This window comes from Oxyura jamaicensis, chromosome 1, assembly GCF_011077185.1.
Source record: "Oxyura jamaicensis isolate SHBP4307 breed ruddy duck chromosome 1, BPBGC_Ojam_1.0, whole genome shotgun sequence".
Classification (NCBI taxonomy): Eukaryota; Metazoa; Chordata; class Aves; order Anseriformes; family Anatidae; genus Oxyura; species Oxyura jamaicensis.
Genome location: NC_048893.1, coordinates 179,878,898 through 179,905,136, shown reverse-complemented (window position 1 = coordinate 179,905,136; position 26,239 = coordinate 179,878,898). Strand labels below are relative to the sequence as shown.

Below are 26,239 nucleotides of genomic sequence, written 5' to 3'. Positions count from 1 at the left end.
CTTCTTGCTCATGTCTTAATAAAACTGTCTGAATTAAAAAAAAAAAATGAAAAGAAAAAAAGAAAAAGAAAACACACATTCAAGTGAATAGCTTTTTATCAAAAGCCAAAAGTTATTTGGCAAATGCATTCCATTTTGACAAATATTTCAACTGAAAATATCAGCCATTTCATTAATTACTGGAACACATATGTACAACTGTAAAAGGTTTTCTTTCTTTTCGGTCCTGTGTTAACAGAGCCCCACAGGGAGTTTACCAAGGTGGCTGGCATGTCCATGCTACAGATACCAAATGTTCGTCTTAAGGTTTCATTTCTACATTTAAGCCAGAAAGTCTAAGTGCCAATTTCCCTGGTTCCCAGACTGTTTCACCCAGTTAGATACTCTGTGCCCCTCAATCTTTGCTCACCATGCTGAGAACAATCAACGCTAATAGTAGTCAAATTGTGTTCACATAACTAAGGTACACAGATTTTAGCTTTCCAACGTCTGATGTATAAAGCAGATCTCAGCAAGTAGTTTCACAAAAATCCTTATCAACAGTACAACCCTAAACACTCCTTAATTTTAAGGTCCCATTCTCCGACATACAAACATTTTTGCACCATGTCAGAGCAATGAAATGTTCAGCATTTCTTTTGTTAAAAACCTCCACATACCATGCTTACTGCACTCTCATTAGGTTTCTGTTCTTCCATTTCTGATAGGCCATTTGATTATTCTTTCCTATGTTAACTACTTGATTTTTGCCTTATTAAATTTTACACTGATTGCACTCCTTGTTCCAAATTCACCAAGATCACACTCTATTTAAAACAGATTCCTCCAGAGTATTTGAAATGCTCCTCAACCTGCCCCAGAACAGATATGTTCTGGTTTAGGAACTGAAATGTCTAAACATTTTTTTTTTTTCCTAAAAGGTTATAAGCTTTCTCCTTTTTCAGGAATATTTAGGAAACTGAATGCACTGGAGCAGAGGAGGTATTTTTAATGGAAGCGTAATAGCATTTCAGATGGCAACATTTACTACCTGAATAGAACAACAGTAGAACAACAGGGAATAGAGTGCCTTTTTGTACTCCAGGTGCACTTACCCCAAACCCAACTTCTTGACTGTAAACTTTACTAGCACGATTATACCCCACTCGTGCACTGACCCTGTTCATGTTGCTACAGCAAGAAGTGCACAAAAAATAGATTACATCAAAATCAATAATGGCATATATGGACTTTTTCATGATCGTGAGCTTCTGTATTTTTAACCTTTTCATTCTTAAGCACCAAGACAGAATTGCTGCATGCATGAGTTCATTCTCATGAACACAAGGTTTCACATTATCAGCATCCAGTGTGGCTGGATCATGTCCCACAACACATGCATGTTGTACTCACCTCCTTCTCAGTTATTTCCTCTCCAAAGAGCATGTGTGCCACTTAAACACTATATATTGCATTAGCTATAACTCAGGTTTTTAATAAGATAAGAGTGTAAGACAAAAGCAATGATCTCATACAGGTAGAAACAGCAGATTTTAAGAACATAAGATACACAAAGAGAACCAAAGAGATGGATTACAGCATCTAAGTGTTGTGTTCAGGAGACCATTTATCACACACAAAAAAAAGCTACATAGAAACTGCTATTTGACAGAATTTACTAGATTTCACATAAAGAGGAGTTCTAAATAGGGATAAATAAGGAGATAATACTGAAATACACAAGAAGTATAGAAATGAGCAGCTTAAAACCTCAAAGAAAATGAAGGAGAAAACCCTCAGAAACAAGTGATTCAGAGGCAGATAAGAAATCGAGACATGCAACATGATCCAGGAGGATAATTCAAGGACAACTAGAATAAAGAAAGTGTCAAAAGGTTTAGCTTTTGGACGCATACTATATAGCAGCAGCTGCAGTCCGCCACTCAAATTAATGCAAAACAGAAACATAACCTGGCTGCAAGGGAAGGCAGGTGAAGTATTTTAAACAGCAAACGTTCTTCTGTTTAAAGATTTCACTCTCCATTCATTCAGTGAGCAAATGTCTCTTACAATTTTAAGCCATTAAAGCTCAGAGATTTACATAAAAGAAGTTTCTGAGATCCAGCACCTAATGGAAAACCAAATCCACCAGACCAGAACAACTGATGCAGGAGAGACAATGAGCCCCAACTACGTGAGTTTTATTTTCAGTAACCTGCAACCCTGACTTCAAAGCCCTATAATGCTTTGCTGGTTCCACGAGGAGCATACTACGATGTTCTGTCTTGCTTTCTAAAGTTAAGCTTCCTTATCTCTGATAACTCCAAACCCATCTGTTCTCATTTTTATCGATGTGTGAAGTACCACAACTCTGCACTGCATGCCTCAAGTCCCCAAAGACTTCTTGCTCTTCTATCTGTGACTTAAGAGTTCAATCTTCAATCCTACTGAAGAATCTTGATTCCCTCCTCAGCAGCATTCAAGCCAAACACCTCCTTGAAGCAGGTGTTGGACCTACTTCAAAAGTTTATTAGGGGAGAAAGGCAACGGAAAGTTTTTGACTAAAAGTTGAGAACAAACTGTATGTGGTACACACCTTTCAATTCCTGTTACATACCATTAACCAACGGCAACAGGAAAACAGCCTCATAGGAGGCTGACTGACTTATTTATAGGAGCTTAAACCCTCTTCAGAGAGCTACTGTCTTCGTTCAGTACAATGGAAATATTTTAACCTACTGGTAATTGTATTAGTTCCTAAATCTGATTGAGTCTGGACATTCTGCCCCCATGAACTGGCACACAGTAGCAGGGACGTAGATTCAGAAGAGATTACTGCAATACTTCCTACAAGATTGAACAAATTGGTTTCAAGCTTAAAGGGGACTAGAAGAAGAAAAAGGCAGAATACATTGTCCTTCACTGATTTTACAATACTTGAAGGACGTTCAGGGACAAGAATATTAACTCTCAGTCCCACTTTTACTAAAATTCACCCCAGAATGCTCAGACACAAATAAAAGAACAAAACAGAACAGTATCTCAAACTTCTATACACAGCAGGTTTGTGTAAGAGATGTCTGGATTCATCTTCTTTAATTTGATGAGCACCTGAGAGGTCAGTCAGTGCCCTGGACTCCCTCTCTACACAAAAAGAACTGTAAGAGGCAATTCCAGATAAACAGACGGAGTTATCTGAAGAGATCCGCGCCTCTTCCCACTTGCTATAGGAGACAGCAAAGTGCATGGCTTAAGAAGCTGGAAAATATTTAAAATAAGATGCTTCACAGCTGACGAGTTTATGAAGGCAGTTTCTAAAGTGAAAAGCTTCACTAGAAAAACAAGGCACGAAGTTGGGCCATCTGTCACTGCCATTCCTTTCACCATCCATAATTTTAAGATCATTTTGCCAGTATCAATTACGCCATTTACTAAGTGATCATCCGCAGAATTTCCTTTTACACAACAGCTTGGTGAAACGGCGAAGAGAAATGGAAATGGAAATAAGTAAACAAAGATGCATTTGTACAAAGTCTTAAGTAGCTGTTCAAACTTGAGTATGACTGCAAAGAGTTATCAGCTTTAAGTTTTAGTAACTCAACTTTGTCAAAAGACGGACTGCCAAGATTTTCCAAGTATTGGTGCAAAAAGAAAAGACCCAACAATCAGAATTACTCTAAAATGCCTAGACTAACAGGCAAATACTTAAATTCTAATTAGCTGCACAGAATATTAAAATTTCTCCTATAGGCCAATTCAATTTCTGAGGAAAGAAACAGGTGCTACAAAAAAAATAAAACTTTCTTTTGATGCTTCTTAGAATGCTGTTAAGTGACCGAAATTTCTTGATCCTCTTGTAACAACTAGTTTTAGAAGGAACAGAAAGAACCCAGTAAATCCAAGATACTTTACCCCTTTTTACAGTCGTAGTGCATCCTACCACTTCAGAGAAAGAAAAAAAAAAAAAAAAAAAAAAAAAACACTTATCTACGCCAAGGAAAAAATACTGCTAACAATGGCAGCTCCAGGGAGCAAAAATAAAATCATTCCAGTGAATACGGCAGTTTGAAAATAAACACTCTGAAGTCTTCAAACCACTGAGTTCAGCTCGTTCAGTGAATGTCATGAAATACAGCATCCCAATGGGACTAGAGAGCAGAACAAAATTTAGGAAGACCACTATTTCAAAGCATTACCAGAAAGATCTCAGCTGCTGACAGAACACAAAACCATTCCTGAGGACTGAGTGTTACTGAGCAGTAGAAACTTTTTGGTCACCACCAGTAAACTCCTGTCACCATATTCATCAGAGAAATTTGTAAGTGCTTTTCGAAGTCCTCATTCACTAAAACAAATAAATGAGATTAAAAAAAAAAAAAAAAAAAAAAAAAACAACAACAACAAACACACATACACACAAAACAACCACCATCAAAATTGTACAGTTTGAGATAGTTTCCATTTGCTTTTCCCCTACCCCTCACTAGTCTGCAATACACAATTCTGAATTTAACTTGACAAGAAGCTCTTCTCAGTTGTTTTGCACACTTAAAGCGTCCTTTTTCTACACATCTGGACTTTGCTTCTTTGTCTAGTCATTCAGAACTTTGGGTTATCAGAGCATCTCCTTCACACTGAGGCACCCTTCCTCACACACGTGCAACACGATCTGCCACTTCTGAAGAACCAAAAACAACTCTTCCAGATGACTCCTATACAAACTCTCTAATAGTTGGATGCCTTTATAGGGCAGTAAGGTCAACTTCTGTGATGTTTAAAGCATACTGAAGCAGAGATGCAAGCTGTCAGTCATCACCATTTCATGGTTTCTCTTCTGCATGGCATGAAAGCCAATTGCAGAAGATGGAATTTTCTCCTCTTAATTTTCAGAGTAAGCCTATAATTCATACGGGATGCCAGTCAGCAACCCTGGAAACTTCCATTGTGAGAGGGCTTTTAGAGAGTGGCCAACATAGTTGTTAGTCTCAGTTTAATAGGAACCAAAACTAGACAAATGAACGCACGCACTGTTTTCAGTTAGGAATGTGCTTCTGTTCACTCCCTTACAGAAGGCTTTATCTGGATAACAATTAAAACTGTTAGCCAATGTCGTAATGGGACATCAAAACAGCCCACTCAGAGTCACGAGGGCTCAAGGACCTGTAACAGCTCTCCTTTAACACCAGGACAACTTCAGTTGCCAGCAAACTGTTTATCCTAGCATGCCTTTGGCATATTTTAATCAGATCTTGATTCTTTCTTATTAAAGTCCATTTTACAAAGCAACTCTACCTTTCTCACCAGGTATCATGGTAGTGTTTCAAGACTCCTTGAGCTTACCACCACCTGCTGAGATGGGTGATTTTCATCACTAGTTTTTGCTTTCATTTTTCAGTCTATCAAATCTGCAGGAAGCATCTGTGAGCCTCTTTCCCTACAACTGAGGAAAAAAATAGCCATCATTCTTGTCCTTCCCCCAAAATCTGTTTCAAACGGCCAAAGCCAGGAATGACTCATCTTCCAGAGAAAGAAAAAGTTGTTGATTAAATACACTGCAGGCAGGAAGGAGGGAAAGTGAGTTGCATTAAAAGCTTGAGAGACACTCTTTGCTCTTGGAAAGCATATCTCACGGTAGACCACCAGCTTCTCCCTGACAGTGCCCTAAATGTCACATCTAGAATTAGGCAGCTTAGATATTTTCCAAGGTATAGAGGGATTCTTGTATGAACACTAGAGGATCATATGAAGGAGCAGCTTGTACAGTGTAAGCACAATGGGTTTCAGCTCCCCACCTGGAACATTCCAGGTGGCAGTACAATACCGAAGTACCACTTCAAAAACATGTGGACAAGTTTCCCTAGCTGTTGCTTCCCTGATAAGATGCTTGTGCGATCTGCAGAAGCTATCTTTCTTAATATTCTTCTCCAATTAATCAGTATCTGCACAGCTACACCTCACAGAGAACTCAGCATGGTTCTCCAGTCAATTAACACCACCCTCCCTGTGCCTGCGGCTGGCAGGGAACTGCGATGCCTCCGGTAAAAGCCACAAGTTGCAGTTAGTGCACTCAAGAGGGGTCATACAGAAGATAAAACAGCACTTGTTGTCCACATCTTTCAACACAGGAGTAATTTCAACTTGCATGCATCTCGCACGAATTCTAACTACAACCGAAGTAAAAATAATATGCACAACCAGTCACCCTTAAAATTACGTGCCTATTCTTTAACAGGAATGGAACTGATTACAAATGCTGATATGAATCAAAATTAGAGCATACACAAAGCAAATCACTAGCTACACCTACACATTATTTTCTTTAATGCTCGTTTTGTCTAGATGGTTCTGAAACATAAGGTACCCAAACATTAAGTAGAGAACAGTTTTCCATGCCTGATACCTACCTTACTTTTCCGTATCAAGGACGATTTGGCCAAAAATTTACTGTATAACACAGGCATGATTACCAAACATTTTCCACTTATGAAGAACAAAACAATAAAAAGGGCATGGTTAGTTTAGGTGTAGATGCAAACGGTTGTTTTCTTTTTCCTGAGAGTTCATTTTCTTAAAGCATCAGTACTAATTCGTTATTAAAAACTAAAATATAGGTGCCTTTGTAGACAGAATTCTAAAGGAAATAGTTTCCAAACTTAGCAACTCACTCTTACATCAGGGTTCCAATAAAAAACAAAACCAACATATGATACTGAATGAAGAAGCTTCAAGCATTCCAGCAATGTAATTCTCCCTTTGCTTGAAATCACAATTCTTTACATAAACTAGTTAATGGCTTGTAACAAGGCTATTAAGGGACTTGCTTCCCATTTCACACTATGCTTCTCACACACTTCTATGAAGTACGTCCTCAAGTTCCAGTAGACGTATTTCATATTTGTAAAGTTAATGTTGTTTGAAAGAACATATTTATTTAAAAAAATAATAATAATAATCACATAGTGATTTTTATTCTGGTATTTCTGCCACTGACCACTTGTCTGTCTGGAGTCAAATCCACTGCATAATACATAAACTGACAAATAATTTGCATAACTGCATGCAGTTAAGCTACACTAACCACCTGTTCAAATAAGTGGGTCCCATTACAGTGCAGATGTTTGTTCATCCCAAAGCAAATGGGGGATGCACAAGGTGATAGAGCACTTTTGTCCAAACACTAGTCTTACGATAAACATTCGGACTGTGAATACCTCATACAAATAAATACAACTCTCAAAAAATAAAAAGGCACAATTTCACATGGCAATTATGTGTGACCTTCATTAATATTCTCCCATTTTAGTCCTTGGTTTTGTTCTAGAAGTGCATCATTATACAGACACCAGAGAACTGAGCTTGCAACACAGCAGCGTGGCTCTATCTCCAAGGGCAGCTGGTATCCTTGACATCTGCATTGTCCCCACACACTTCCTTTTACAAAACTATATTTTAATGCACATTAGATTAAAAATGGTATCTTCTGCTAAGGGAAGGTTAAAAACCAAATCAACACAATGCAATCACAGGAGAGCAAGGCGTATTTTAGCTAGAAGAAAGTGTTCGTTCTTTTCACGGGTACATGAGAATATTAAAAGGCATTTTAAGTGTTGACTTAATGCACTTAAACTGCCTTTTAAGCTAAAATACAATACAGTAAGAGCACATTCTCGTGATCTGAATTCCTACAGGAAGCCACTGAACCTACTTACTCTATTTTTGTTTTCCTTACACAGCAAAGCTGGCAAGGAGAAAACTTCAAGACTTTCACCTGGATAGTTTAAGTATGTCCATAAAAATGTGCATACACTACTCTAGACAGTGTGAAACCCATCCTTCTCTGAGGAACCATTAATAATTTAACTGAGAGGGTATGCTAAGTGCTGGCCACCAACGTGCTACATGATCAGATGACAGTTGTATCTCGTGCCCCTTTTTGTGCAAATTAAATTTCTTTCTAAAAGGCTCAGAAACCTTGAAGTCAAAATACAGAATCTGACCTGAGCTATAAGGAAATGCAAATAAACTATTAACCACCTTTTTTTTAAAAAAAGCAATATATTTTAAACAATACTAGATTAAATGCATGAAATCCAAAGAAAACATCTACCTAATACTGGAAAACATCAAGTTTCAGACCCTGAACTGTCACTGACCCAGTGAGACAAGATCAGTTAAGGTTGTTTTTTTTTTTCTCCCCCTGCTACTTCAGTATTAAAAACGGGAAGGGTTACTACAGCACACCTCGTTGATCAAACTCCTCCATTCTCAGGAGCATCAACAAGGCATGTAACAAAAATTAATAATTAATAATTCTCTAAAACAAAGAAGGTTTGGAGGCTCTGGGATGGGGGAAACAACTGGATGGCACAGAACTTTCTTCCTACTGAGGTACACAAACAAATTTCTTACTTAATTATTTAATTACTCAAATTAGCATCAATACGGGACAACTGCCTGACTCAGGCAGCAGTTAAGACTCTGACACCCACGACTTTCTTCTGAAGGGTCTGAGGCACCTTATGCTAGCACCCAACAATTGTATGCACACTGCAGGGCCCACCTACACTGACAATATATGGAACTCATGCCAATTTTTGCCATGGATGGGCAATTCCAGTGTTGGCCCCAAAATAACTCCCAAGAGAAGACCATACAGAATAGCCTGTCTTCCAGGTTACATTCTCAGCAAATAATCTTAGGAGGGCTTTACCCTCTTATCCTTTCAGTAAATTACTTTCTTGCTTAGAGCTTTAAGATTTTATTGCTTTTGTAAGTTAGCAATGAAAGATTTAATCACAGATTTGTTAGATTTAAGCATTCAACCCAGGGTCTTCCAGAACCTTCCCGGCTCCAACAAGAGCCACAGGAGAAGTTCCCGACTGTAAACGCTACTGGAAAAATTCTGGATTTACCACGGATTTCCTCCCAGTAATCATTCACAGCTTGAGTTTAGCAATAAAGAAATCCATCATCGTGGCCCCAACACCATCTGGGAGATCAGGCTTTTGGCAGAGAAAAACGGAGCAGCAATCGCCTGGCGGTGCAGGAAATCAATGGCTCCCCTGAGCACGGATCATCGATTTCCCTTTCTGCCAGCAGTCGCATTGCACGCTCAGTGACAAGTCTCCCTCACCCCAGTGGGGCACACGCACCTTCCTCCAGACCCTTCCCTTACCTATATAGGGCTAGACAGCCAGCTATGCAATTTCAGATGAAGAGAAAGGGAAGGAGGGAGTAAGTGTCGAGACACCCATCTCCCAGGAGAGCCTTTAGACAAAAAGGTTTCAGGCTGCAAGCTTCAGGCTGGGTTTCAGTCTGCAAGGTGGATAACAAATGCCCTGGCATGCTGCTGATTGCAACTGATCTCAAATCCCAGGACTTGACAAAGAATCCAACTTTGGCAACATGTGGGTCAGGAAAACCTCATCTTCCCTTCCTGCCCAGTAATAGGACCGTACTATTTTTTTTTTCCAGCAATTAGAGCTCCGAAACAGGTGTAAAGGTGTTATTTCATTTTAAGCAAAACCATGTAGGGGACTTTGGAATAAATAACAGCTACGTCACCAAAAAATAAGTGAGCGCATTATCCAGGAGAAAACAGGTCACAGCAACATCCTGCCATGCTGCACTTCTTCATAACTAAACCACAAGTTTATTTACATAGCCCAGAGGACCCCCCAGTACAACCCAGTTGATGCATCCTTTTTACTGAGACAGTTTACAGGAGAGATGCTGAGAACTGGAATATTCACTCAAAATCTCCTGCCAAGGTCATAGCAGAAACCACCCTTGATCTCTGCAGTAAAATGCCAATCCCTCCTCAAATTTACTCACCTTGGTGCTTCCTGGAGCACAAAGCAAGGTAAGGACAGGAACAGAGAGTTTCCCCAGACACACACGCTACCTTTGCTGCAAGCAAAATTAACTCCATGTACATACTTTTGCCCCAGGTCCAAGCTCCCAACGAAGCCACAGTAATAGGGACTTTAAAAGCATGTATGCAGCAACCCGAACTGAACAACTGTCTGTGACTGGTGTCAGAGGTTACCAACATAAAACGGCAGATGGAAGGGACTTCTGGTCAATCCAGACTTGGCCCTGATTTGAACCAGTGCTCTGAATAAGCAGCTTGTCCACGAACCAGCCATCTCTTAGATCAGAGGGTATTGCTGTAATTGTTTTCCGAGCTATGCCCGCGCAGTAACCCCAGTAACTGCAGACATGTTGGGCTCACCACTGGATCAGGCTGACAGAGCATTTACCTGTACCACGCATATTTCACAGCCATCTGCTGACAGCTGGGCTCAAAGATTCACAGAAGTCTGTAAAACAGTTATAATACACTAGAAATATCTTAGCCCCTAGCAGCTTCTCAGGGAGACCACTCACTCATGTCTGCCCACATTTTACACCTGTATCGTTTCTTCAGTTTAACAGGTTACATTTGTAAATGCAAGTACCTGCTATATCTCTCTAGAGTCACCATTGCTCTAAATCAATTCAGGTCATGCTGAAATTAGTTTTGCCCTTCATCAGGTTAAGTGCTTCTCTAGTTTTGCTATAATTAATACATGTCTGCAGATAAATTAAAGGGAAAGACAAAAAAGAAGTACGATTAGAGTGTAAAATTTTTTTCCTGTCCCTTCATCCCTGAATTAAACAAGAAGCCTCTCAAAATCTCACCATACAAGTTTAATCAGCGATGACCAATTTAATCAGTCAGCAAAAAGAGATACTGCTTAAAAGTATTTCATAGAAAAAATAACCTACAAGAGACTCCTCAACAAATATGAGCAACACAGTTAACCCTACCTGTTTTCCTGTGAAAGGGGAAAAAGCTCATGTTTTCTAAGCTTTTCACCTTTCTCCTGGTCCATCCTAGCTGCAGTAAGACACAATTTGGCCATTCTGGACAGCAGTAGGCCTGCATTTAGCATGGTGGAGTGTGTGTCCTCATGGTTTGTTTTTATAGTTTATGGAAAGGCAAGTATAATGACTCAAAACTGCTGCAAGAAAGAGCTGAAATTAGTTAAGAGAACAAGCTTCTTTGAGACAACATCCTTCATTCTAGGTTTCTTGCATGCATAGCCAAAACTCCATCATACTTTTTAGTGACAGATTTAGATGTATTATTTATCACAAATAGGATCATTGAGGCCACGTAATGTTTTATGGTATCTTCTTGAACTGATCAGAGATCTTACACAATGAACAGTGGAAGACCTGGTTCTATGTTCCAGGGAAAAGTAATTTTCTACTAAGGTACTATTATTTTCCTCTGGGAAAATTACCTTTTCTTTATGCTGAGAATGATTATGGTAACAATTCTTACCTGTTTTCCATCTAGCGTGTACAAGCGTTTGACCACCCCTGAATCCAGCTTGATGGCATCAGTTATATCAGTAAGAACCTGTTCAAATGAATGTGCTGTCTTCTTGTTAAGCAGAATCCGGACTGCCTTCCGTGGCTTCACTCCACTCCTGATGATAGTGACTAGTTTAGGCCTAATGAAATCCTTATTTTCTTTTGCATCTGGAGTACCTCCTTTAGCAGTGGCAAGAGACGGCACTGAGCGAGAAGTAGAGGTTGTCTTAACATTCACTGACCAATTTGGGTTTACATTCTTCGTGTACTCCAGTTTCTTGAAGGGTTCTATTGAACCACATACATAGCTTTCCCCTGCAGAAACAGAAGTGCGAGAGCAGCAAGTCAGATTGGAGGGAAGAAAAAAAGGAAAAAGGAAAAAAAAAAATCAAATTGTCCTCAATTATTAAACATTACTCTTATTACTCATGAGCTATAGTACTTAACACGTTGTAGCATCTGAGAAGGGGAGATATCAGACTATAAAAAAATCTTTTAAAGATCACTCATCAGCTAAGCATCAAGTAAAGGTAATGCTGTTATGAATTGCTGGAAAGCAGCAGTTTTCTTTTCAGAAAGCACCATTACAAGTGGGGACTGTTACTGTCAATAAGCAGTGTTCCCATTAATCAGTTGTCCAGACCCAGGGCATTATCATGGTAGTCCACCAGCCTTCATGCTTAAGTGGCCCGTTCCTCACAAAAGAGCAGGCCCCAAACGCTTCAGAGGAAACAGCATGAAGTGGTATCAAAAACTATAGGTTACAAATTACTTTAAATAAAAGGTGGGTGAAAATGTCACAGGGAATTTGTTAACATTTCATTATTTAAAGCATTAAGTAACATAAAACCAGGATATAGTGAGTGAGGTTTCTTGCCTGTACCTATTATTCTATTGACTCAATGTATTATATGGAGGGAAAATGAAGGCAAAGAATTCTAATTACAGAGCTCTCCTCCCACCATAGTTGGGGCCATGGTTTAAAGAAAATGACGGTTTAATGAAAAAAGTTGATTATAGTTCAGATTTCTATTGGAACATTATCTACAATGAAGTATTTCCAGAATTACCACACCCACATTTTCTGGCAATGTTAGAGCTCCCCAGCAGTAACACCAGCATATCTCTATTCTTTAATCAATTCCAGCTGCAGGCTGGTGTGACAAAGGCACCCACTTGTGTGCTCCCAGCCTCTCCCTTGTGCTTGGCTGAGTGAATGCACTGCCAGCTGCAGGGGGTAGGTTGGACCAGCTTGTTCATCTGATGGAACATAAAGACAACCCTAACACTTTGGCAAGCCGATCCAGCTCACCCTCTGGCTGCAAGAAAAGAAAAAAGATGGAAAAAAAAAAGAAAAAAACATCACGAGATCCAGCAGGACCACACCTTCTGGCAGAGTGCAGTTAAACTGGATTAGAAATAATGTAAAATCCTATCTGAGTAATACCACAAAAACATTTGAGATGTTTCAAGTCTTTGGGGTTCAATAGTTCAGCAGAGACCTTTATATTAGCAGTTTACCCCAAGGTATTAAGATAAAAACAGAACAAAATGCAGTAACGTACCTCCTAGGCGAAACAGCACACAAGAACCAAATCCCCTGAATACTAGAAAACAGACTTTCCTAGTGATCCCTACTGTAAGCAAGGAGGATTCGCGTTTTAATTATTACAAAGAACAAGTATTTAGTTTTTTTGTTCTAGACACACATTGAGATTCCAGGGCCCTTCAACCCCACAGACAATGCAGCACACAAGAATACAAGGAATGCTGGCAGATGCACAAAGTTACCAGAGTTAGAACTTGGGGGGGGAGATGAAGGGGAACCCTCTGGGGCATAAGGTCCCAGGATGCAAGAGAGGTTCAGGTCTTGTACTAGCAGAGTCAGCATGATGCTCCAAAGGTGAGATAATAAAGACAGCAAGATGTTGTGAAGATCAACAAATGATCTTTAGAACAAGCGAACAGATGTAAAGACTAGAAAGCCAGCAGAAGGACACCAGGAGTACACCAAAGAATTCAGAGCCACATGTGAAGATGGACCACTGAGCAGAAAAAATAAATGCAATGACAACACAAGATCAAGCAAGAATCATAGGAAGATTTTTGATTCTTTTTTCTGTTAACATTCATTTGAAGCTGAACACAAAATGCAGAACGGGAGATGAAGTAACACATTCCAATGTCTGATAGTCACTGTGGAATTTCAAGTTAATCTGCACTTTGCAGTGACTTCTTAAGTGCTAAGAAAGGAATCTAAGACTGAATGCTTACACCAACCTTAAGAGAGAGAAAGGTAAACTCATACTGAGAGAGGGCACTCGCTATGTATCTCTCTGGTAACAGAAGAAAAAGGCTTAGCAGCAGGAATGACCCAGGAGCGAACAAACAAGACATACTCTCTTTTATCTAAGTACTGTTCCAGTATTTTTTGCACTCAATTACAGCAAGGTCAGAACACACCCACAACACGTTATCTTTAAAACTTGTTAATTTTATAAAACATTAATAATGTTTTGTAGAAAGGAAAAAAAGTAAAAAGATCCTGCTATGAGTAGGACCACCCTCAATACCATAGTAACTGTTGTATAAAATACTTTTTTTTTTTTTTTTTTTTTTACTTCTGCGAGGTATCTGTGCAATTTTAGCCCCCTTTAGAAAATTTTAAATAAAATTTATTCTTGCCTCCACTTGAGTTTGTCATGACATTTAAAAGTCACCAGCAACCTCTTTGGGAGAGAAAAAAAAAAAAAAAAAAGTAGGAAAAATTTACTTTCAGAGTCAGAAAGTGTTTGGCTTACTGGCATAAAATAAGGACTATTTCATTTTAAAAAAGGCTTCATATTAAAACTCACTTCTCAAGGGGTAGGTGAATAAACAAATGGCCATGTACAGCATACCCAGAAGTTTTATGTTACATTTATAAAGAACAAATTTGGTTCCTTTTCTTGAAAGGACAGCATTCTACATGGTTTTTAATACTAGCTACACTTAAAGGTCAGCTGGCTTCCTTGCCGTGTATAACAGCACATCATCTCCTAGCTACAAAATTAGTTTTGCGTAAAGGACCATAAAATACTCACTGAAACTGTAGGATTGTTTTACCATCAGACAGCTTTCCCCTTCATTTCCAACAGTACTATATTACACCAATAAAATATGTGCACCAGGATACTCTTTTTTTCCCTTGAAGAGGCTTATGTTTATATACGGAATGTCTCAGAGACAGAATATCCAAAGCCTTGTAAGATTAACTATCTATGGTAAGAGCTATCATATAAGAACACAGACACAGAGAGGCGTCTACCATCATATTGCAAACTTAAGATCGCTTATTCCTCCAACACTCTGCTTGAAGTACAAAAAAAACTTCAGGGAAGTTGATCTGAGACTGCAGTTGTCATTCACAGGTGCTCCTAAGGGTCAGCCCTGAAAGAACACAAGCCAAACAGACCAAAACCCTGTGTCCTAGAAAGCATCTTGTACCTCATCTTAAAAACATGTAAACACTATTTTATGGTAATATTCCACAATTTTTGAGTACTCCTGAAGTAGAATACGTAAGTAGAAGCTTAAATTTCCTGAACTTGGGACCCATGTTGACAGCAGCAAGAAATTTCATTGTGTAGTTTAATCCTTTACCATTCAGGCTGCTTATATACAGAGGAGATGCCAACATACAGGACAAAAAGCCTTCACCTTGGTTTTCATCATCTCTTCTTGTTCATAGTTACTTTAAGGAGAGATGAGTACAGGAAGAGTTTCACAACGGACATGACTTACTAGTCCGATAAATCCATCACCTTCTGCCTTTACTACCGCTTCCTCAGAAGTCCCTCCCAGCTCCTGTAACGACCAGGCAAGGAGGTCTCTGTTTTAACAGTGTGAACCAGAGCCTGGAAGAAAACAGGCTCACTGCAGTTAGGACAAGACTAAAACTATCAAAGGGTGAAGCAATTTTTTGTTTTTATTTTTAGTAACCTTCAGCCACTGTTGTCTTGCAGACAACAGCCTCAGCCTGGTTTGTACCAGAAGTGAGACAGAAACTGTAATTTGCTGACAGCTCCGGAGAAACAGAAGAACACGTCTCCAAGGGTTAATGGGAACTGAGCAACACCAACTCGCGGTCCAGGTCAGGCCTAAGCATGAGGCCCTGGAGTGTCCAGAGAAGGGCTATGAAGCTGGTGAAGGGCCTGGAGCACAAGTCCTGTGAGGAGCTGATGGGGGCACTGGGGTTGTTTGGTCTGGGGAAGAGGAGGCTCAGGGGAGACCTCATTGCTCTCTACAGCTACCTGAAAGGAAGGTGTGGGGAGCTGGGGGTCGGCCTCCTCTGGCAGATAACCAGTGATATAGAGGAAATAGCCTCAAGTTGTGCCAGAGGGGTTCAGGTTGGAAATGAGGAGACATTTCTTCTCAGAAGGAGCAGTCAGGCATTGGGACGGGTTGCCCAAGGAGGTGGTGGAGTCACCGTCCCTGGGGGTGTTCAAGGAGAGGTTGGACGTGGTGCTTAGGGACATGGTTTAGTGGGTGACATGGGTGGTAGGGGGGTGGTTGGACCAGATGATCTCGGAGGTCTTTTCCAACGTTAATGATTCTATTCTACTGAAATATAGCCCATAAACATCAGTTTTGACTAACTGACAGCTGGAAGAAGGTAATCTGTACAGGGAATAATGTCTGAACACTAGATTTGTAACAGAAGATGTATGTTGAAGGAGATACTGGATTAAACAAAAATTTAGGAGACTGCCTGCTTAAAATATCCATTAGACAGCACTTCCCCAAGAGACGGGAGTCAGCATTTCCCAGTGCAGTCCCTAATGGAATTTTGACTCTTGATTACAGTATCAACAGGCATTAAAAGACAAAGGGGGGACATACAGCTGTTTGGGGGCATCCAACATCTAGGAAAGAGAGTCTCATTACTGAACATTCAAAAGCAACCCTTTCCTGACAGCCCCCTGCCTCCTTACCTTCTCAGCAACGCTGTGAATGATATGTACTGCACTTAAAACCTTTTAAAAGGTACACAACACTTGTTTTCTGGTTATGAAGCTGTAATCTCACGATGTAAATTGTGTGACTGCTCAAACGCTTCAGAAATTCCAAGTGGAAGAAGAATAAATCATAAAATAAATCTTAGTATCTAGAGACTAATAGAAAGCTAGTTATGTACAAGGACAGATCCCAAAACATGATTTATGTTTAAAAGCAAATGAACTAATGCCTACTACCTGGAGTTATACATGTCAAAATTCAATACAGATAAACCACTCCAGCCATTGAACGCTGAAGGACAGTTTTTATAGGTCACAACAGAACTTCTTAAAATGTATTAAATTTAAATATATACATATATATGTGTGTGTGTGTATATATATATATATATATGTATGTATGTATGCATGCATGCATACAGGGTGGCTGCTAATTGTAAGTACTGATGCAAGTGTTTGATTTCCTCTTTGACATATGGGCATTAGCAGTTAGTTTGTTTCCAACAGTTTGCTAATTTTCTCATTACCAGAATGTTTTTAATTAAGAAATACTGCCCTGGTAAAAAATAAAATAAAATAAAATAAAATAAATAAAATAAAAAAAATAAATCGCTTCATACAGAAGCCAGTTGGTCTTAGGTAGAAAACCCTGGAGAAGGAACAGAGAACCTGTTTGAATCATGGAGGCACAGAAGGAACATCATAATTTGTGAGGCAGCACAACCTCCAGTTTATTGGAAATAGTCTTGTTCCTTGTAGAAGAGTACACACTAGGAAAAGAAAATTCATCTACAAACAGCAAAGGTGGGCAAACTGCAGTAATGGCACACTTGGATGGTGAGACAATCCAGTGACGATGCTCTGTCATTCACCGCAGTCCGTTTCCCCTGTAGATGTGACAATGGACAGAATAAAACAATGGGGAAGGGGACTGGCACCCCCAGCACCCCGTGCAACAGGCACACCTGCTCTTCTTCACCTCCACACCCCCCTTGGCTTCATAGAAGCAAAAGAAAGAGGAAGAATCTCTCACAGGAGATTATGAGGAATTCTGTCTATTCTCCACCATGCAGAGCAGACTGCAAAGGAAGATGACCTGAACCAAATAAGTTACTACCAGATAGTTCCCAAATGTGTTAGTTAATAGAGCAATAACCTACTTAAACTACATTACTGCTGCCTTGTCTTTTTGTACTGTCTGAAAAAATGCAACAGTGCAAATGAGGTGGAGCACCTATAGGAAATACATCCGACCTGCCCATGCTCACCAAGCAATCAGATGCACCACGACCTTTAAACCAGGTCTCCTCAGATTTTCTGAAGGACTTTTTTGGCATATCATTTTTTTTTTTCTGTTCAGCTCAGACTAAAAATTCTTCTTTCTTCCTCTTTGCAATCCAGGGGAAAAAATAGGTATACTTCTTTCCCATTCTCTCCCTTTTTCCGAATGTCTTCAGTCTTGATAAAAGCAAGATAGGTCCTGGATAGGTCCTGTACATGCTTTTAAGATTACTGGAAAGCACCTAGATTTTGTTGTTGCTGTTGCTTTTAAAAAGGGCCTTCCAAGAATTTGTTTAGGAAGACATAATGTGAAATGACTGGCTATTCTGGCTAATGGATGAATCTTCTCAAATTCATCAAATAAAATAATCAAATAGTGCCAAAACAACCCTCTACCATTTTATACAACAGGATTATTCAGCTGTTTGTTTATTAAACAATATAAGGATTGCAGACATTTCTGCTGTAGGATCCAGTCCAAGTTTCAGTAACTTTGATAGCCCTGGATCAAGTCCATGGTAAATATCCAGTATAAATTCAATCCCATAAACAAACGTCCACATAGATTCAGCTCTGCAAACATTTAAACGGATACTTTATTATTATTATTTCCATTGCATATTGCACATGAACCTTTCCAGCTCACTAATTCCCAACCACTGAGGTAGGCATGACCTAGAAGAAACAGCAATAGCTCCAAAGTGCATTAGAGAGCAATTCCTGCAGGCAGACCAGGCTGGGCTTCTCACCAGCACTGCTGGAGCGGGCAGCAGAGTCAAGGAGGCAGCAGCAGGAACAGATGCAAGAGCAGAAAGCAGAGATGTGAGAAATGAGGTGACAGTGGAAGTAGCAAGACACATACAAAGAGTCGGGAAATCTTTCACAGCCCACCTCTTCAAGCAAGGAGACTGCTTTCTAAGATGTTCCACTGGAAGGCAACTTCCCTGCTGCGAATGCTAACTGCCTGCCTCCCCTCACAAAAGCCTTCTCAGCCCTCACGTGGTCCATCACCTCCCATGCCACTCCTGGGAGATTTCTACCTCCAAACAATTTTTAACCAGATTTTCAGCCTGGTATATTTATGTTCTTTGGAGCTGCTCCTTCAATTAGGATTACAGCTGCCAGATAATCCTCGTAGAGACATTTTTTTTCCAACTATTCCTTAGCATTATTTTTATGATTATTCCTACACAACGTGCACGTATGCATACAAATCTTTACAATAGCTTGGCAGCACTGCCAAGCACTGCCAATAGCCAGTATTGGGTAATACTGGCATGTGACTGGCTGTTTCCTAGTACTCTCTCACCCATCTTGTGGTTTGGGGTTTTTTGGTTAGTATTTGACTGCCAGTTCTCTGCTGCCGGCTTCATCTTTTGTGGTAGGTATTGTGGAAACTTAAAACAATTGATTCCGGTTCATACCCAAGGCTCTGAGGTAATATTATAATAAAAATTAATGAGAAAGGGATGCAGTACTGGCTATAGATTGATGCTGCGGTCTTTGTTCCACGCAGTAGGACCCCAAGAGTAAAAAATGTAAATAAAACCCTTTGTTTCAAATTTATCCTGCTCATTCCAACCTATTACTGGTCTTATTGCACTGTCCAGTGGTAATTCTTGGGGTAAGAACCATCGGTCCACCTCCATCGACAGCTTTAAAGATGGTACCCTTTTGGAAAAGCCAAAGGAATTCAGTCATTTCCAGAGACTTTGTTTACAGCTAGATGATTAAGCCTTAAAAGCAGCTTCACCTTTGTTTCTACATGCCAGATTACTATCACACTCAGAGGATAAAGTCATTTCACATTTGGAAACCATTATTTCAAGTTAAGAGAGTTCTGAACAGCCGGTCTGACAAAAAGATGACCTGAATCCATTACATTGTTTACTTCATCTAAGGTAAATGCAAAGAAGTTGCTGAGCCTGTGAAACTTTTTATAGCAGTAGCTACACACTTGGGGAAGTCATTAGTTTCAAGTAGAAGCCGGACTTATTCGTGCACCTCAAAATAACCTACAGCACTAGCATACACCCATGCCAGCTCTGAACTGTATGCAGGGGAGAACTAAATATTACTGAAGCAAAACAGCTCCTTTGGGACCACCTTTCACACAGTTCTGCGGATTTTGCTCAGGGATGAAAGGCAGTGGCTGCTGTTTTGTATTCCCCAGGAGCCAGCTGCTTGTCTTTGTTCATTTACCCATATGGGAAGGTAGGAGCTGAATAAACTTCCTCACAGGCATAAATGCCAATCTCCAAATCAAGGCCTTACATGTTTACCTTACAATGCCATCACCAACTCAAGACCCATCAAAATACATAAATAAAGACTAGGATCTAAATTTGTAAGTCTCATGAAATTAATTCAGATAGTAAGGGAATAGTCTCACCATGAAGAAAGCAACACTTCAGATTTGAATAGTTCGAGCACAAATGTTATTTAGCAAAAAAGAGGCAATTTTCCAGCTATTTAAACACAAAGTACAGCTTCAAGTTAATTGATGCTATACCAGACTAGCCAAACACTAATAAATTTGTACAGTAAAGAGTGAAACGGGCTTACATAAAGCCATCAGTGAGCTAATACATGGACTTGTACTCTACAATGAAGCTCTTTAAGGGGATCAGAACAAAACATCCCACCTTACAGCTTTATACAAATAGAGAGAAGCACACTTTCAGGTGGAACAAGGATGCAGCTCATTACTTAGACACAGAAATTGCCTTCTGTAAATCCCACAGTGTCAATGACACAAGAAAATAAGATAGTCCAACTGGAACTCTACACAGCAAGAGAAGATGCGTTCATCATAAAAGTAAGGAATGAAGCCCCACAGAACTTAAGAAAATCCCCTAGCCCTTCTTTAAAATAAAACTTATGACCTGGTACTGTCATTCATTTTGATTTATTTTGGCATAAATAGAGAAGAATAACACCAGTTATAAGTCAGTCAATCTTACAGGTTGCTGAATTTATTTCCGTATTTAGTTCTTTCTTTTTTAACAGCTGGTTGTGACTGGCAGCAAAGGCTATGCAAATCAACATTAATATCAATGCTACTTGCTTCTTGATGAGCATACCAATCACATAAGCACAATTATTTATACCGCTACTGAGAAGAAAATACACAAACACTGCTTTTAAACAGATGTTGATTAATATTGTTCTTTCCTCCCAGTAATCAATTTTCTCCACCAATTAAATATCACCCTCACAAATACAGTCCTAACTCTGCCCTAGAATTCATGACATTGATCTTAGGACCAGTTGCCTTTCCATTTTGCTAGAACTATGGTCCTAAACCCAAAAACTTACATGGGCAATCCCATCACTCCAATTTCTCTCAGCATCTTTGTGTTGTTCCCTATTCTGCTTTGTAGGAAAGGAAGATTATCAAGAATACCCTCTTCTCAAAACTTCTCTTTAAAAAGCTTTCCTCTGTTAAGGTATCTGAAGGAGACAACTCAATGGTGGCTACACACCTGCTATGCAGAAATGTGCTCCTCTATCAGGAACCTTTTTCAGCATTACCCGTTTCTTCTTCTCTCCCCAAATTAGCATTCTTCTGATCATCTTATTACACCCTAACACTGCAAATTCTCTCATCCCATGCTAAGAATGAAAATCGGAAGGAAATTGCAAACTGTGTTACAACTCTAAAGTGGATCCCCAGCAGCAATAGGTCCATAGTTTTTAGTTTACAGGTTTGACCAAGGCACATTGAAACCCAGGGCAGGATGAAAGCAACAACAAAAACATTATTGTTCAGCCTTTATTTTCTTTGATCACAGCTAAGGATCTGCACTTAATCTTTAGACAAGAAACATGTCAGTTATGCCCATGTACTGGTTAGTGCTTTCGGACCTAATACATTTTCATGTTTTATACTAAGAGCTATTGTCTACACACATAAAAAGAAATCCACTGCCAGTCAGAAGCACTTTATGTTGGAGTAACTAGTAGTGCTTTAAAGTGCAGGAACACAAACTTCATTAAAAAGCAACCTAAGGACGCCAAATGACTAGGGAAGAAGAGCAGAACTTTTCTCTCCTGTCGTGTTTAATTCTATTCAAACCATCTTCCCCAGCTGAACCACAGCTACGATGTTACTCTTTAAATGGCTGCCTACATCTATTCCACTCTATGAGTGAAGGGTACTTTATGCATATCATTTGTAGGAAAGGTTGGAGTTCTTCACTTGGTATAGAGAGACTTAAAAGAAGTAACACTTAAAAAAATAGAAGTCAGAACTGACTTTCCTCTAGGGGTGAAGATATCTGCTGATGACACCTATAAAACTGTAGACCTTGACAGGTTTAACTCACTAAAATCTCATTTCCATTTTTAAATAAGCAAGTTCAGAAGAAGCAGCAGGTGAGGTCTTCAAGATCTAGGTCTACCAACACTAGGCTGATAGAGAAAGGTTAAACTACTTTCAACAAGAGGGAAATAAGTGGCAAGGCAACAATACTTCAAGGCACAATTTATGATATTCACAATTCTAGGTCATTAAAGAACCTTTTCCTATCAGTAAGAACAATACCATTACTTATTTTTGGAAGATTTAACAGGTTAGACAAACAAACACCAACTCAAACGTAACTCTACACTTTCACATGTTACTGCTTACCTTCTACTAGCTGATCCAAGGAGGAAATCTTCTTGGAGCCATCAATCGTGTAGATTGTTCTCACTCCCTGGGGCAGATTCACATTGTCAGACAGAGTTCGGGTCAGATCAGCCAGCAGAGCTTCAAAAGATCTAAACCGGTCAGGGGAGATAGCATATACAATCCCTTTGAAATACCGGTCTCCGTTACGATAGAAGCGAACTTTCTTGGCTTTTTTCTCAGAACTCAGGGTCTGTAGAGTACGGGTTCGGTAAAAGCTGCAGTGGGCACTGTGGGTAGGGCTAGGCAAACCATTCACCCGGGACCCTCTGCCATACCGCTGCGCTTTATCACGCTCATCAAAATGCTCCAGCTCCATATCTCTCCCAAAGGACATCTTGAAGTTCAATCTAAGGGATGCACAAGAGAAGAGAAGGACTTTAACAACTTACTCATTTTATGGGAGCTCACTTTAAGATATCAAGGAATATACAAGTCATACACAGAAGACTACTTTCTAGGTTGAGAAAAATGCTTGAGTGAAACCACACTGCATACACATTTTCATTTTACAACCCTCCCACCATGCCATAAAATCTACTTTATTACTTAGCCTTCTATATGTCATAGAAACACCACCCAGGAAACACACTGCCAACAATACACAAACATTAAGAACTGTTTATTTAAATTCAGTAAGAGCCCTGAAACCGAGGTGACAAAGTAGAGCTACTGGAAAAAAGAACAAATAGGTCATCTTTCTACTTTTCCTCATCTTACATTCACGTGGTATTTGAGACCATTCACCCCCACTACACTGTTTGTTCCATCTGTGATCTCAAAAGGTGTCACTTCAAAAGGTAGTAATTGCTTACTGATTGGCAACAAGTAAGAACTCCTCAGAGCAACAGATGTTGCAGGCTAGTGATGAGAATCAGGACTATCCCAACAAGTAAGATGATTTGGTGGGTTAAATCCACTGCCTTTGCTTATTCCAACCACTGTTTTCCCTACAATCTTAGCTTTCTAATTATCTATTTCAATTGTCCTTGTGCAAATACCCTACATATTCTGAAACAACATAAGTGCTCGAATGTCATGGAAAAAAAAGGTAAGAGGGAGAGAGGGAGCCATAAAACTCGTATTATTCAATGAGCAAGCTACTTCTGTGCTTTATAAAATTTTCAAGAAGTATCATTAATATCCTAAGGCTAGCATTCAAAGCGGTTAATGGTGACAACTTCTTTTGCCAAGAAAACTATCACTGAAGGAGTGAGAAATTCAATGTCAGTCAGCAAACCAGCAACTTGGATCTCCCATGCTTCACAGTGATAAGGACCTCTCAGTTCTGACCAAAATGATTCCAGCCAGTTGTTCGACACAGTTCACATAAATGAAAATTTACATTTTCAGAAATGAAATCACGGAGGCATGTACTTGCTCTCCTTTTTTTGGCCAACCTAAGACTAAATAATACAAACTGCACAAAATTTTTTGTACACTTAAAAAAAAGTGAAGATTAGAAAACAACCAAAAGGTCATCAAGTTCAGAATGCATTTCTTCTAATTTAAGAGCCACCTAGATTTACAGTTGTCTGCAGAATGGCAAAGCACATATAAGTTTATTTATAGCACATATACACAGACCTAATTTAGAAGTGGTCTCTCTCATTGATTTCCAATAAAATGGAAAAAAATAGCAAGTACAAGCTTTGTTTAAACCACTCATAATTATACATATATATATATATATCTCCAGACCCAGTGCAAAGCAGTAGGAGCAAACACAGAAAGACTTATATATGCTCTTTCACTTACACAAGTTTGTATGAAAACAGTGATTGTACAGCTGGACTTTGATGCTGCAAAGCTGTAGGGAATGTGCTCAACAACTTCTCTGAGCTGTTCACGTGCTTAACTAGACCAAGCACCTAAGGCTAACCACTGCAAGCACAGGGCCTTGGGAATTATTTACCCTGGTTTAGGTACAGCTCACAACTTACTCTGTTGTGCAGGCACAGGGTCGTGTGCTTATGTATATATGCAAGATTTATATTTCTAAATACTTTAAAAGCAACCTATGTGTGGATATGTATGTATATGCATCATATAAAATGTGTATGTATGTATACACAAGAAAATGTCATACATATATAAACATAAAAGGAAAATAATCTGTTGTCCCCCTTGAGTACCCACATACAGTTCAGCTAAGAGGGCATGAACATCTGTTGTGGCATTTCAGCGACAGTCCTCCGTGGGTCAAATACAAAATATTGCTTAATGGCCACAGCTTATGCTCAAGACTATACCACCGATGACTCTATTTAAAAAGAATTATTTGTAAGCTGTTCTGCTTCATTTTTTCATTCTATGAGCCTGTTATTCCCGGAACTTGCAATTCAAAAGCTGTATGTTGGAAGCAATGCCTGTGATGGGAGAAACGGATTTTTCTGAGGTCTGCTGTTTCTGTTGCTCAAACCATCTCAAGCACACAAAAGGAAAACTAAGTTTCTATGAAGATACACTTTTAAAAAAGACCTTGGGCTCTAATAATTTTGGGTTCTGGGGGAGAGAGAAGCACGAGGCGCTGCCCTTTCTTCCGCACGCTTATGCTTCAATCGATAATGGCCGTAATTCCCAATTACGCCCTCTAAAAGAGAAATGGAGCTCCCTGCACAACACCGCCTCGCTCTTTGCAGACAAGCGCGTGCAAAGCACAAGGTCAGAAGCAGACAAAGAAATCCTAAATAATTTCACCGCACGTTGCGAGCGTGCGGATAGATATCGTATGGCTGCACACACACACACACATGTACGGCGACGGGCGCACCGCACGGGGCACACCCCAGGCGCAGCAGCGTGCCAGCGATGGCTGGCTGGGCGATGCAGGTGCGGGGGAAGCACTTACATAAAGCGCACAGCGACAGACCCGGGAACCATCACCCAGACCGAAAAAATAAAATAAAAAATAAAATACGGATGCATGCGACGGCAGCTTAAAATAAATAAAGCGATATTGTGCTGGGGTGATGGAAACGTGCTCGAAATACACCGAGGAGAGCGCTGAGGCGGTAGCCGGCACCCGGTACCTCAGCCCCTTCACGAACCCACCACCACCACCCCGGTCACAAAAGCGGCCCCGGGCGCCCTCCCTCCCGGCCGGGGGCCCACCTGCCGGGCTCCCCGGGCGCAGGAGGCCTCTGCCCGGCCTCAGCCACCGCCTCGGGGCCGGCTGCAGGCGGGGGACAGCGCCGGGAAGCCCCCAAGGGCGGCACCACGGGCACAGGTGCAGGGCGGCGGACATCCAACGGCCGCGCCCCACCGGTTCCCCGGGCACGGCGAAGGGGGCGTCCGCAGCCCCCCGGCCCTTCCTCACCTGCTCTCCGCAGCCCGACGAGCGCTTCTCCCTTGGACCTGCCGGCGGGGCGCGGAGGGAAGGAGGAGGAGGCGGCGGCGAAGCGAGCTGGGAGGCGGCTGAAGAGCGGCGCCTTCCCCCCGCCGCCGGCGACCACCCGGCTGCGATCGCGGGAGCGGCCGCGGCAAGCGGCTCGGGCGCCTTTGTTACACCTCCCCCGGCTGCAGAGCGCTGCTGGGGAGGGAGCCCGGGCTGCAGCTGCTTCGCCTTTCTTCGGCTGCTGCCGCTGGCGGTGATTTGCATTAGCCCGGCCCTCATTGACATGCGGCTCTCCGCAGCAGCCTCTCCCCGCCGCTCTCTCCAGAGGGCGGCGCCGCCGTCTCCCCCTCTCCCCCCGTCTCCTCTCTCCGGGCGCTGCGGGGCGACGGCCGCAGCTCTGCCCGCGGCCGGCCTCAGGCCATTTGTGCCTGCCCGCCGCCTCCCTCAACCCCCTCCGGCCAGCCCCGCTGCTGGGGAGGCCCTGGGCCGGCGCCCGAGGACGTCTTTAGGTGTTTTTACCGAAAATGTCACTTGGCGTTTCCCAAGGGTCTTCCCTGATCCCAAGAGTCTTTGCTGATCCCAGCGGTTCTCCCCGATCCCAAAGGTTTT

The 26,239-nt window shown here is 40.9% G+C and overlaps 1 protein-coding gene across 4 annotated transcripts in view; it reads right to left on the bottom strand.

The window, feature by feature from the left end:
* The window catches only part of DCLK1 (doublecortin like kinase 1), a 244,283-nt gene extending 218,336 nt beyond the window's left edge, over positions 1-25,947 (bottom strand). For 2 of the 4 annotated variants that reach the window (XM_035324385.1, XM_035324396.1), the window contains exons 1-3: positions 25,613-25,944; positions 22,255-22,643; positions 11,312-11,658 (exon numbers count right to left, since the gene is read on the bottom strand). In XM_035324385.1, coding sequence (XP_035180276.1) covers positions 11,312-11,658; positions 22,255-22,630 — 723 coding nt within the window. In that variant the 5' untranslated portion in view covers positions 22,631-22,643; positions 25,613-25,944. Of the gene's footprint in view, positions 1-11,311; positions 11,659-22,254; positions 22,644-25,612 lie in introns of all 4 variants that reach the window. The other 2 variants (XM_035324411.1, XM_035324376.1) reach the window with 2 other exon arrangements.
* Between the last annotated feature and the right edge of the window lie 292 nt (positions 25,948-26,239).